General features: G+C 38.1%; 2 protein-coding genes across 4 annotated transcripts in view; both read right to left on the bottom strand.

Moving 5' to 3' along the window:
- itga7 (integrin, alpha 7) overlaps positions 1-2,234 on the bottom strand; it is a 35,763-nt gene extending 33,529 nt beyond the window's left edge. For all 3 annotated transcript variants that reach the window (XR_009673871.1, XM_061043194.1, XM_061043195.1), the window contains exon 1: positions 1,666-2,234. Coding sequence is in view for 2 of the 3 variants with exons in the window: in XM_061043194.1 (XP_060899177.1) it covers positions 1,666-1,883 (218 nt within the window). In the remaining variant the exon portion in view is untranslated. The remainder of the gene's footprint in view (positions 1-1,665) is intronic.
- Positions 2,235-7,943: 5,709 nt separating this feature from the next.
- Positions 7,944-13,408, bottom strand: LOC132978130 (protein shisa-4-like). The gene is made up of 5 exons (XM_061043192.1): positions 13,290-13,408; positions 12,901-13,057; positions 12,611-12,789; positions 11,114-11,245; positions 7,944-10,411 (listed from the first exon to the last, which is right to left on the bottom strand). Exons 1-5 carry the CDS (start codon positions 13,363-13,365, stop codon positions 10,281-10,283), a joined length of 675 nt encoding a protein of 224 aa, XP_060899175.1. The 5' UTR covers positions 13,366-13,408; the 3' UTR covers positions 7,944-10,280.
- Positions 13,409-14,181: the final 773 nt, after the last annotated feature.

The following is a 14,181-nucleotide window of genomic DNA, read 5'->3' as shown; positions in this document are numbered from 1 at the left end:
ATTGTTATAATTGTCAGAGATTAAGAGATTTACTAAAAGTATGGTTTACTTTTAAGTAGCTCCACAACCTACTAAAGCAGCAAAATACTCCTTAAATCACACAACATAACAAAACAGCAACAATCTTGTAATATGGCAGATAACAGATTATCTGCATGACAATTAGTTTTGACTTTAATACTACCATTATCGTAAACATTATTTTTGTACTTTGACTTAAGATTCTTGAGTTGAGAAATTCTGTGTAATGAAGTATTCTCAAATAGTACAGTCACTTTCAGGTATGTAGTTCAATATCTGAATAACTTCCTTTACAACTGATTATTTTATTCTTTACATTTCTGTGCATTGTTTTACTACAGTTGAGATTTTGCATCACCATTAAAAGTATATTTTTAACAAAAACGTGTTCAGTTGTTAACAGAGTAATGCTTATGATTGCTTTAAATGTGCCAAGTGAATTTGTATTCGACTATACATTACTACATACCTCTGTGCTAGATAGGCTACTAAACTGTCTCGTCAACCTCTTACATGGGATGCTTCAGGGGGGATAGCCTCTTATTTACAGCCATGAAATTACAGTACTTGGTAAAGATTTACAACAACAGATTTCTGACCCGTGTTGTTATCATTAATTCATGATTTCTGGAGAGCGGGAACACGGCTTTTGAGTGTTCCAGTCACAGTTGAAGAGGCATCACAACAGCTGTCGTTAAACAGTAGATCAGAGACATCAATGGTCAAAGAAATGAGAGGTTGTCGAACATTTTCGCATGAAGGAACCCTAGACTGACAAAAATGTGACAACAGACCTCATTTGATACATTTAAGTCCTCTGAGCCCCATCTGTTAGAATTGTTGTGTTTAGATATGTTAAGATAAGATAAGAAAAGATAAGATATACTTTATTCATCCCAGCAGGGAAATTTAGGTATGATACATACATATCCCACCCATACAAAAAACATGAGCCCACAATACATAGCCAGGTGGTATGGATGGTCCATGTGCATAAGTAGCTGTTACTCATAGATAACAGTACAAAATGAAGTATTGAATGAAGTTATTGCATTATTATTATTAAACGTCTGAACAAATTAGTCGTACAATCTGTATTTGTGCCTATGAAGTCAAATAAAGTATGAATACATTTGCTGTGGGAAACCTGTGGGTTTCTAAACCAACGACATTGAAAACATGTGCAACTCTTCTTTGCACACAGCTACACACACTATAGTATCTCCATTCTGCTAGTATAAAGTAAGTACCAGAAGAAGACAAATCCCAGAAAGATCCTTTTTTTTCCTCTTCTCTTGAGAAATCACTGCCAGCTGATTCAGCAAACCTCCTCTCATCCTCTCTCCACTTACTGTAAATCATCCTCTATCAACTCAGAGCTCAGCCTTCTGACGCTGCACATGAACATGCTAAAACCTCCTGCGCACAGATCTGATCAGAGTTATGGGAGAAGCAATGATTAAGTAAACGCAAGCACTGACGAAACACAGAAATGCTGACTCAGAACTCAGCTTCTAACTAACCTAAATTAAAGTAAAACGCAGGGAGCAGGTGCCACACATTTAAGTATGTAAGCTGCAGCAAAAAAAGTCAAACACACACAGGACACTGAGGACAAGCTCAGTGCCGCATTCAGCCACTCACCAGCTCTGAGGCTCGGGGGTTAGCTGTTGGTGAAGTGCAAGAGAGAAGCCAAAAAATGTGCCCTGGTCTCCCAACTTATGCAGCGTGTGAGTAGTATCCAGGTTAAAGCCCCACACATGGCTAAAAAGGGTCAACACAGCCCAGAGGAGGGTAGTCCAAGGATGAGAGGAACAAGATGAGAGGAAGACAGCGTTCCCATGTCCCATCAGGGCTGCCATAGCAGGGTGCAGGTCCTGTAGCAGAGCAAGTTCAGAGGAAAGATTCCTTCTATGGCTCCCAGAAGAGCTAAAGAGGGTAAAAAAAAAAAAGAAAAAGAAAAAGGAATACTGCCTTCTACTGTCCTCTCTTCCACCTTGTTCCCAATTCTCTTTCGTTCCCTCTCTCGCTCAATCGTGCTGGCTCTCAAGTCCGTTTGCTGCTGTCAGTCTGAAGAGCAGGCTGTGAAAATGTGGCCGCCACTAGGATGTGTGAGTGTGTGTGTGTGTGTGAGAGAGAGAGTGAGTGTGTGTCTGTGTGTGTTTCTCTCAATGCATGTGCGCCTCCCCCCTCCTCTAAGCTCAGAGGGAGACAGAGGACAAGTGCCTTGAATAGCCCGCTCACTCCTACCCCCCATCCCCTCTCTCTCTCTCTCTCTCTCTCTCTCTCTTTCAGTCCCTCCACCTCCCTCCCGTCTCTCAGCTGACATCAACACTCAAGGGACTGCTGCCAAAATACCAGGCAAGGTTGTCAAGATACTTGGAGGCAATTGAATAGAGAGCGAGAGAGAAAGAGGGTGAAAAGACAGCAGACCGTTTTATCTGTTGAGTTCACACAGTCCAAACTACCTAGTTCTGTGGCCCCTCGTCGCTGCTGCAGGTGCTTGTAGACCAGAAGAATATAAAAAGGAGGTACAATACGAAAGTTAAAAAGCTACAGATATCTAAAAGGCTTTTGTGTAGTCTGAGCTTGAAAGCCCTGACGTCTGAGGTCTGGTGGCAACGATCTGGAATGAATCTGGGAGACAAAAGGGGCCGAAATGTGCACAGTGACCCAGGAAACTTTATTACAGACCTTTAGCTCTTCTGGAAAGACGGGGGGGGGGGGGGGGGGGGGGGGGGAGAAATGAATGCGCTGTGACAGAGCAATGTTCGCAGAGACATAATCAGGAAAATTGCTCCAACAACATACATTAAATGTGTTTTTTTAATTAACTAAATGTTTTAGCCCCAATACTTCTATACAAGTCGCTGACACATGAGTTATACCCCTCTCAACCGCAGCAGCTGCTTTAACCAGCTGATTTCTGTTTCTCTGACACAATCTATGTGCAGCTGTCAGTGTGACACCTCAACTGTTCCACACAATAAACCTCACACACAGCAGTCGCATGCACCAACAACTTGATTTTGAAGAATGAATTACTTGATTTTGAAGTAAAGCTTTGTCGTTGCAGTCATGTAGGCCCAATCTTCTCCGTTTAGAATTTGTTGTTTTTAGAACAGTAGTCATGTTAAATGTTTTCTTAAAGCTTTAAGTTTTCTAGAGAGTAGCCTACCCCACAGGTCCAGAAGAGGGATACTGCAAGTGTGGTTGGGGAAGGTTATTGCGGGGCTTGATTGTTTGTAGCCGATGCTAAAATGATTTTAGAAAAAAAACACAGAATGAGAAATGCACTTATTCTAGGATATATAATAGAAATGCATGTAAGATAGCCTAATGTAAAATAGAAGAAGAACTAAGTAGGCTACTTGGTCTATGCAGACAGCAAACAGGTAGGCCTTTACAAAACAACCAAGAACTAAAAAAAAAAACATCTGCATCACTGACTAGAGTTGAATAGGCCTACTTGATGGTAAAAAAATAAATAATAAAAGTGACATTTACCGTACAGTGAAACCGGCTCGAGCTAGCTGACAGCTGTCTTTTAGCTGTAGGTAACAGACAGGAAGCACACAACAGAAGTATCTTACTTTTTTGACTCGACTTACAGTATTCATGCAGCTTGTTCAGCTCAGTCTATGGTTCAGACATCCATCTTCAACGGCATCCTTTTCGTTGTCTTCTTTAGACCTTAATGTATGTATGGCATCAAGTCTCCAGAGAGGTAGCAAGTAGTATCCTCAAAACATAGCAGTTTGTTAATTGTCGAAACTAACTTCACCTTCTTTTCTGGTCATAACCTTAATACAGTCTATGGCAGGGGTGGGCAACTGGCCACATGCGGCCCCCATCAACCCTCAACGTGGCCCTCAGGTCAATTTTTACATATCAATTAATTGGAAAGCATGACAAAATCTACCATGAAATCATGAAAAACAGAAATATGTCCATGATAATATTTGATCACTGATATATGTTGAGTTCAATTTGAGACATAATCGACTTTAATAGTTTTTTGTATTCTACAATTTGGCCCTCTGGCAGTGAGAATTAAATGAATGTGGCCCTCGCTGTGACCAAATTTGCCCATCCCTGGTCTATGGTCATAACAAAAGAAATGCGGCCCATGCATAAACCGCTGAGCACCGATAATGCCACGTATTTTGAATATTTGACACTTTTAGTAAGAGTAGAAAAAGTTAGAGTTAGGTCAAATTTTGTCCAAACCTCTAATAACTCTTGCTTCAATACAGCCCACCTATCAAATTGCACAACAAGCAACTAAGTTCAAACCTCATTATCACTTCAGTCACTTCAACTTTATCGTTAACTGACAATTCATTTAAACCTTGAAATATAGGCCAGGACAGGTGAACGACTATATGCAGTATGTATCAGAGTTTTTATTCCAGAAATATAAATAACCTATATTTTCTGATGGCTTGTTTTATTGCAGAGAGCCCTTCATGCTATGTAGGCTACTTGGTGGTGGCGTTAAGTCCTAGAGGCACTTAATTGCCTTAACAAAACTTGCACATTAAAGAGGATTAAAAACGACCGGAGATTAGTGTCTCTGAGCACTATCATCAGTGTATCAGTGTCTCCACACATCAGGTTACTGAAAGGATGGGGCTGAATCCTATCATGTGATCTGATGACTGGCATCCTCTATCAATCACTCTCTGCCCCCTGCTGCCTTGAAGCGGTATTATAACAAATAAAGAGCAAATTACAATTCACTCAGGTGCAGGTTATTGTACACCAAGGCCTACTATAGATTGAATAAATAAATAAAATAGTCTGATACACAGCTTTTCAGTGTTGACAAGTGTTTCCAATGTAGCTAGCGATAGGCCTTTTAAGACAGTTTAATAGCAGCTATTTTCCCTCCTCCTTTGCTCCAAGAATGATTATGCAGGCTTGATACCAACACCAAGGCCAACCATTTATGCTAGCTGCTGTGCTTTGAACAAATAGCTTACAGACTCCCTATGTCAATGCTAACATGCTGAGGTTTGACAGCCAGATTGCAATTCAATGTAGCCTAACCATGTTTGCCATATTAGCGTTTTAGCATGCTAACCGGAAGCGAGCCGAGGCTGATGAGAACATCATCAGGCTATATTTATTTGGTCATTTACTAAAGATGGTGAAATAAATCAAATCTGATTTGACTAAATAATGCAGCTGGGTGACAAGTCAAGGCTAAATAGTAAGCCTTACAAGTTTCCAGATTGAGACATAAATGTGGGTTAAATTTAGTTGTCAAATATTCCACTAAAACCGCAAAAGGCAATAAGATAAGATAAGACACTTTATTGTCATTGTATGCAATACAACATCATTTTGTTGGTGACAACCAGCCCAATCTGCTGGTGTAACAAAGCCACAGGTAACTGAACTCAAAAGCACGACTCAAAACACAGTCTTTGGTTGGGGGAAAAAAAAAAAAACAGTCTTTACTTCTTACAAGCAGACAGAATCCAAAAAAAAGTGATCCAAGAGGAAACAAAAGGCTTGTACGCTTCTCACAGGGGTCAAAGACAAACTGGCACAGAAGGAAGGGAAGCCACAGACTAAATACTAAGGTGAGGGGGAAGACAACGGGATGCAGCTGGGAACAATCAGGGCGGGGCAGACAATCACACAGGTGGGAAACACATGAGGGCAGGAAGTGAAGGATCTGAAATGAGAGGAGAGGTTAGTGACCCAAAACAGAAAATAATACAAATAGAAATTAAAACATAACCTAAGACACAGAGCTGGACATGACAGCTGGTGATTATAGCAAAATCTGAATTCCTCCTCTGGGGACCATGAACAGGCCTATCTGCAAAATTCCATTGCTATCCATCTAGCTTGTTTTTGATACTGTAAAAACAAAACCCAAAGATCAGTAGACTGAACGTTACCATGAGGTTTGACAACACAGGATATAAAAATATCACAAAATAAATAATGTGGACACTTTTTATCATGTATCCTTGATGTTACAGATTTAAAAAAAAAACAAACATAAACACAAACAAATACTTTCAAGCCTGTTTGTATTTCCGAGCATGTTGGACAGTTCGGCTGGCCGTATCTCTTCGGAGCATCTTGGACAAAGCATGAGAGCAGCAATTTCTCCCACACACAAGCAGTTATACACATCACACTGTCTCACTGCAGACTATAAAATTATTATCCAAAACCTGATCAAAAGTTCATTTTGATATCCAACAACATAACGTGACCCATGCCTATTTTCCACATGTTTCCAATAGCTGCTCCCTTTTGTGACAAAAATACCAGAAAGATTCCTCTGAGCAGAGGGGGGGGGGGAAGAAGAAAGAAATTATGTGTGTGTGTGGGATGTCCAGAAAATGCTGAAAACATCCTAATGGCAGCTCGGGCAGCAGGCCAAACAAGAATGCCTTTCAACAGAACAAAAGCACAGTCAGAGCAAAGGATGGAAGGGAGAAGAAGAAAGAGGACGAGGAGGACAAGAAAAGAGAAGATGTCTGGCTGTAAAGATTATCTGCCACAGTGTTCATGGCCACTAGAAAGCTGAAGGAGTGCTCATTAGCAGTCTGAGCAACACTTCAAGGAGAGATCCTATTTTAGCAGGGAGCCATATGTACAGGTGGGGTCATCTTTCCTTATATAACCCTCCTACACTTCCATGACTGAGATAGCTGCAATCAGCACTATTACTGTATTGATTAATGGGAAGCGTGGGATACTATAAGAGAGAGAGCTGCTGGTTATTATGGGATTAAATGGAAGTCCACCCACTGTGGCTTTTGGACTGCACATGATCCCACAGGAAGAGGCTGTACTTAGTGCAGTGGTTTTGTTTTGGTAACATTTAGTAATAACATGATGGATTTTTTTTTTTTTACAAACACTGATTTCATTGTAAGTGAGTTAAAGAAGAAAGCTCGGGGTGTCTCCTTTAAAATTGTACATGTTTGGAAACCAAAGCCTAGTTGTGAAATACTGAAAATTGTTCTTTGTTTAAAACTGTAAAGCTCCAAAAGTTATTTTGCTAATATAATTCCCAATTTCCTACTTCAATCATCTAATCAGCTAATGCAGTTTTATACATAGTGCTTTAGTATTAAACTGTATATAAATCTTTACCTGATTAAAATGAAAGTACCACAACCTAAACTTCTCTTTAAATACTTATAAAGGGTCAACACTGTTACAAATAACAGCATGTGATAATATTCAGAACTTTGTATAAGAATTAAACGTGAAAAGAAAGTTGGGAAAACTGGGCCAAATATGAAGTCATACGTGCCTTCAAATCAGAAATCTACTTGACTTGTTATATCCTTATAATTTCACAATAGATGAATCTGCTGGCTATTTTCTCAAACCTTTTGACTGTTTGGTTTGGGGAAAAGGAGATTAAATGTTGTCAAAATTACACAGAGCCAAAAGGGGAACCTCCAGAATGCTTGTTTTAAAAAAATTAAAAACTATTATCTCAAAGAAAACCAAAGTGACTAAAATGATGAACTAAAGGAAATATCTGATATGTAAAGCTGCAACCATGAAACTTATTTGCATGAAAATAAATTACTGGCTTTTTTAAAAGCTCTCTGTAAATCTTAAATGCAAAAGTATTAATTTTTACAATAACATGCAACCGATTAATCGTGGCCTAGTTATTATATAAAAGTAGTAATTATAATATTTACCATTGAAATGAAGGGATAGATATATAAAGTATAGCAAAACAGACAACAGTCAAGTTCAAGCATTTCAAAATAATAGTTTACTAAGATTTGTCAAATACATCCGTATACAACAAATTGAAAAACTCCAGTAATAAATGTATGATCCTTTAAGTGTGACATCAGACTTATCAGTCCAAAATATATACAATCTGATATTTTTTTTCCAAACAGAGGAGCCAACACGAGAGAAACAGTTTTCCCTTTAATACAGATAAGATTGTGAATATTTCAAAAAGAATACACTCACATGTTCAAACCATAAAATGTGAAATGTTAAAAAGTCTGCAAACAATGCGGATATATAGTAAAAGCAAGACATTTTTAGTTCATAGAAAACTAAGTGCAAAAACAGTTCTCATACTGTAAAATCAAGCAAGAAAAAGAAAAAGAAAAAGAAATACCACATAATCATTTTAACAGAAATTAATTTAACGCTAACTTTATCTGTTTCCTTAACAACAAACACATGATGAAAAGTAATCCAAAAGAACTGTCTGATGATTATGTAGGCTACTTGGGGCTGTGGAGCTGTATTCACAAAGCCTCCTAAGTACTAAGAGTTGCTCCTAGTGAAAAAATTCTGAGAAAATTCTTAGAATCATGACATTTTCTAAGAATTTCCCCTCAAAGTTAAGGCTAGATCCTTGTAAAGATGAAAGTAATTCACACAGTGTCTTAGCCCTTAAGAGAGCTCCTAAGTGTCTCTTGCTCGATCAGAGTTACTCTGAGAATATTCCTAAATCACTCTTAAGCTTAAAATTCTTTGCAAGGATTTTTTAAGCTAAGTTTGGAGCTCTCTGCGAGGATACCCAGAATGTTTGTGAATACGGGAACACAGTATTTAGTATCTATGCAAATAATCCAGTTGTGTTTGATGAAATATGGACTTAAATGTTTTTAAATGCAACAGAGAATGCCCCATTCTACATGATGTACCTGTCAGACGTATAGCCTATAGGAGGCCTCAATGTGCAAGATGCCGAACCCCAAAAAAGCTTCATGCAAACTGCTTTTTGTGGGAACGTAGTGATTCAAGTTTATAGTGCTCTACTGAAGACTACTAAAGTCTTTAACAAAATAATCCCTGTAATTTAAGCAAGTATCAAGTAGGTAATTATAATATAACACAATATTTTAGGCGTGGTTAAATCATTCAAATATATAAATGAAAATGACTTGATAACGGAGCAAATGAAAAGTTGGGCAGAGGCGACCTCTAGTGGCAGCTGGAGTCTATTAAAAAAGAAAGCAGCGTTAGGTCAAGTGGTGACAGTTTCCAAAAACTTCCCCTTAAAGTTAAGACTAGATCCTTAGATGAAAGTTATTCACAAAGCATAAGAGAGCTCCTAAGGTGTAAAACTGTTAGTAGTAGTGAGAAGGACTATTAACAAGAGCTTTTCAAGCGGAGGAGAAAATGTAGAAATGTTCTTCAAACACTGCATTAAGAATATTATTCAAATCATAATTGGGCTGAACAGAGAACAATTATTTATTCAGACATTTCAATCCATCTCTGATTTTTTTCAGTACAAACTGAGACATGCGTGTTGAGTTTCTCTGCATGTCTTTACCTCCACAGGTGCATTTAAGCCTCTTCACATGCTGATGTAATGATCAGCTTGAGGCAGTGAAGAGGCTTTTGCACAAGTGGGCATGTGATTTCAAACATCTTGCAGGCTATACACTTTTAAAGAACGTCTTACACTTTGTCACACAAATGTTAATTTCATAGTGTTAATAATTACACCATGTCTGACTAGAATCTATGATTGGGCCTGATCGATTTCACACTGTACTTATATGCCCAATATCACAGAGAGCACATTATTCTCAATTTATTTTTCCAATCACAGCTTCTTAAAAAAATGTGTCTTCCTAGCAACGGGGTCAACCACCCCTCCTCACTAAGATAAAGGTTTCTGTCATTTCCTCGCTCAGAGTTGCTCTGAAAATGTTCCTAAATCAATCCTACGCTAAAAATCCTTGTTAGGATTTAGGAGGTCTCTGAAAGGATTTTCAGAATAATTATGAATACAGGCCCTAGTGTTCATGAAAAGCCAAGACAGAGTCAGCAATTTGAGTACTATCTGTTCAGAGAATATGATTTATTCTGAAGTGTTAAAGATTCAGAAATGTTGTGTCCATGCAAAGGTGTTCAAAATGTTTCTTTTCCCCCTTTTTTAAATTTTTTTCACAGGACTTAAACATATGTTTTTGTAATTACACTTGGCTATTTTAAACTTTTAACACTACCATCGAAAGTGTAATTAATGCTAAAAAAAACATGGTCATGAAAAAGGAAGATACTGGTTTTTTAAATTTAGAGAATTTGCAAAAAATGAGTTCCAGTAATGGAAATTACAGAAAAAATACCTTAGAAACATTGATTCCCAAAGATATATGTACAGTAATTCCTGCAGGGGTTTCCTCTGTGTCAACGCAGTATTCCGACATTTCACATTCCTCTACCAATAGTGTTTCAACCAGAGTTTGAATATAGCGTCATGGACCAGTGTTTTCTCCAGTTTAGTGGTTTGCGTTGTAAGAGGGGTTGTAGGCTGGCTGTGTGATTACACCTGGATATACTGGTGGTATATTGGGCTGGAGAGGGTACATCGGCTGACCTGGAGAGAATGCAGCTGACGGGGGAGCTGGATCTGCCAGAGAGACAAAAATAAGAATTGACTCTGTTGTTTGTGTTTTGTTGTTGAGCATTAAACAACATAAACAAAGACAAGATGTGCCTCGGTTGTACAGTATGTTGTTCTCAATCCAGAGCCTTTTCTTCCCTACTCAAGTATCCAAATAAATCATCATAGTTAATAAAAAATAATATTTATGAGGCTTGATTTTTTTCCTGATCAATGTCTGATTTCAGTGAACCAAATGTAGTATCTGTTGTCAAAGCATAGCATTCCTTCACTGTGCCTATACTCTGTGATTGGATGTTTCCTACCACAATGCACCTTGGGAGTTGTAGTTAAGTCCTGTTTAACAAGAGCCAGCTTTTTTCTAACACAATTGCTAGTCTTTTGTATGTGGAAACTTTCTCACTGATCAAAGATGAAGACGAGCTCCAACTTTGAGATAAATACATTTGTTTCCTTTCTTTTTAGTCGACAGTGGAGCTGAAGCTCTTTAACACAGGTATGTGGTGTCATGCTTTGAATACACATGTAAAAAAAACACAAATTACACTCATTCAAATAAGTATTACTGTCTCTAAAAAATAAGAACAATGATCTGTTACTAGCATCAGATTATAAATCACTGAGTATTTATAATAATTAAACATTATTAAATCATAATGAAAACTGTTTAAAGTGTAGTTAATATATAAACATTGTAAAAATACTCACTGCCTCCGTAGTAGGGAGGTGGTGCATTGGGGTTGGGCATGCCTCCAAATCCAGGCTGAACAGGTACAGGCTGGTATCCTGGTTGTCTGGAGGGGGAGTTTGGCTGCTGCGGTGTGTGAATTACAGTGGCATCTGAAAAAAAAAAAAATAAAAAAATATAGCTTTAATCTCCATTTTTTCAGCAAATTGCAAAAACTTAAGGGAAAGGTTTCAAGGGAAATACGCTGAATTCTATTCTCTTTTTTATTTTAAGCTGGCTCAAAAATTACCTGGTAACTGGTTCTGACTTACGACTGTATATAACCTATAGGGCAGAAGTAACCCATTCCAAAAGAAAGTATGTTTCCAAAGGCAAAGTTGCTGTATGACTGCATTCTTTTTAATGGCCACCAGGGAGCCAGATCTCTTGCTGCAAGCCAGACAGTGTAAAAGCAGATGGTCTACTCTAAGTCACTACTTTAAAGGCTTTATATGTGATTTTTCACACTTAAATGTAATAGAAATCAAGTATATCCTCTGAAAATAACTCTGTGAGTATGACTGTCTGTAATGGGTGTAACACCCGAGTCCCACTTTCTGTGATGCTTTCAGAGTTTTCAGAGTCCTATCTTCAGTTTGTTTACATCGTCGGGACGACGGCTGACTCCTCCCCTCGCAAATAAAAGTTGTTTAATTGAGGGACTATAGAAAAGAAGAATAACATACTGTACTCACTGCTTAACTGCGTTTCTAGATCACGATCATTTCGGGTAAATTTACATGCAGTGTGAAGATACGAGCATAATAAAGATAGCATTAGCATGCTAACATAACAATGCACCGCAAGTTGTTTTGGTTTCGTGCTGGTGCTCAAGGATCAAAAAATCGCATATAAAGCCTTTAACATCTACCACAATGCAGGATGATATTTACTTCACGATTTATGGTCCAGTAAAATAATAGAAAAAGCAGGTGATGCTTTAGGGCATGGCTATGCTACAACCTACAACAGTGACCAGTCAATCAGTAAAGAGATTTAGCAATTGGTATCCACCCTGTTGTCCAAATGTGGTCATAAAAAAAAAGATGGCGATTGCCAAATTTGCATGTTGCACGTGTTACACTGATGCTCAAACTACCTATAAAACAACGTTAACGGGTGAGCATAAAAAGTTCTGATTTCCAGTTTTTATCCAATGTGAAATAAAACTGATAATTGGTGAGAACCGATTTGTAATATTCAGATTCCTCAAACACTTTAGTAATGTAAAGAAGTTCATGTTAAGGACAAATGTTAAGTGTACGCTACTTGGGTAGCAAACTTAATCGGGTCAAATGTCTTTGAATTGGGTTGAGCTAGAAGTCATGAATTGAACGTTTTAACTAGCTAGCTAACTAGCCTTGCTACAACTCATGCTTACTTGCTCTGATTACAGAGTGCATTCGCACATTTGTCTGGCTATATGAAACCTGATTAACAGTCTTTACAAAATGAAAGGCTTGGATGTTTAGGCCTACTTGGTTGTCTTCGGTTGTTTCCCTTTCGACACTTCTTGTAGAACAAACAGCAAGGAGCCACACAGCAGATGACGAGACCCACACAAAGGAGGACAGGTAAAACAGACCCCAAGATGCTTCCCAGAAGTGTAGCAAGTTTGCTTCTCTTGTCGGTTTTACCGTTGTAGTTGTTGGAAGTGCTGGTGAAAAACACAGACATTATTTTTCTTCCCTTCAAAATGATTTCAAAAATGTTTTTAATCTTTCATGCATCACAGAAAGTGAAATAAGGGATAACAACAGGAGCACACCTTCCAGCACAGTAATATTGTTCATCTTGGGTTATACGATAACTCCTGTCATTGCAGCAGTACATTTGGCTGCAGGTTCCACAGCAGTACTGATTGTGACACTGTTGCTTTTCATGGTAGTAGCCATTTGCGCCCGTAAAGCTGCTGCAGTATTCAGCTGTAACAAATAAAACATGATGAGGTGTAACATAAACTGATGAGTTAGCAGTTCATTTGTCTAACTGAAGTCACATAAAGGTGTAGCAAAAAGACTGCAGTGCCTGATACTGAACTCGACTTAGACATGTTGGTGTCACTTTTGAACATCTGCATGAGACTAAAGATTCACTAAACATCTTAAATTTGTTGGGGGACAAAAAAACCCACACACAAATAAAATTAAAACTCACCAAATACTGCTGGGAGCAGGATGCCACACAAAACTACCACAAGACTTGACCAGACACCTGAAACCATAACTGCCATGATTTAGTGAAGTGAGGAAATGACTTTGACTTTTCAGTGTGACAATTGTTTCAACCTGCCTGTCTGACCCACCCTATTGCAAGTAGCCCAACAGCATTCCTGCCTTTATGTGACTTTGTGCCAACAGGCATTTTATATTTTTAAATCAAGCTAACAAGACTGTGTGACTGTCTGTCACAAACTATGATAAAAACGTGCTCAGAAAAGTATTTTTTTTTATTTTGCACCCTTTTTCATCTCTATTGCTGCCATTATTCAACATGTAGAATTATTTTGCTATTTTTATATTAATGTTCTCCTCTGACATAGGCTACAATCATCAATGCAGCCTGAATTTTTAGATTTTTAGCCTGAAGAACAGTCTTTACAATAAAACCAAATCAATAAAGAAATATGTATTGCATTGATACATTTCAGTTTTCTTACTTGTGCAGTTTAAGTGGATAAAGATAACCCCACCCAAATTTGCTTCCTGAATTGTTGTCTACCTCCGCCCACACTCTCCCTTGAACTGTCTTTTGACACTTTACAAACTTTCCCAATTTATTCACAAACACCCAACACAACATTGTGTAAAGACCTTTATACAGTAGTAGAAAAATGACTTCTATAATAACAGTTTATGTTGGAGGATATGTCATGGACTGGCTAGAATAAAAGCCAAATCTTCTCAACAGAGAATTATTCTGTTTGTCTTCTTCTTGCTAAAAGGTTAGCTTCACAATATTTTAACAAGCTTATATAATGTTGGGGTATTCTGCTTCTATTCACGGCTAAGAGAAAACAATTCTTAATGCAACTATAATGCTACATGGC

The sequence above is a fragment of the Labrus mixtus genome, chromosome 7, assembly GCF_963584025.1.
Source record: "Labrus mixtus chromosome 7, fLabMix1.1, whole genome shotgun sequence".
Taxonomy (NCBI): domain Eukaryota; kingdom Metazoa; phylum Chordata; class Actinopteri; order Labriformes; family Labridae; genus Labrus; species Labrus mixtus.
Note: the sequence above shows the minus strand (reverse complement) of the source record. Positions and strands in the feature narration are given on the sequence as shown.

Bases quoted from the DNA above. Each gene is read 5' to 3' on its own strand.
- LOC132978130 (XM_061043192.1), bottom strand. From the start codon at position 13,365: ATGGCAGTTATGGTTTCAGGTGTCTGGTCAAGTCTTGTGGTAGTTTTG. The intron at 12,790-12,900 runs GTGTGCTCCTGT...GTTTTTCACCAG, and splicing joins CAATATTACTGTGCTGGAAG to CACTTCCAACAACTACAACG. The intron at 11,246-12,610 runs GTAGGCCTAAAC...TTTTTTTTTCAG, and splicing joins AAACAACCGAAGACAACCAA to ATGCCACTGTAATTCACACA.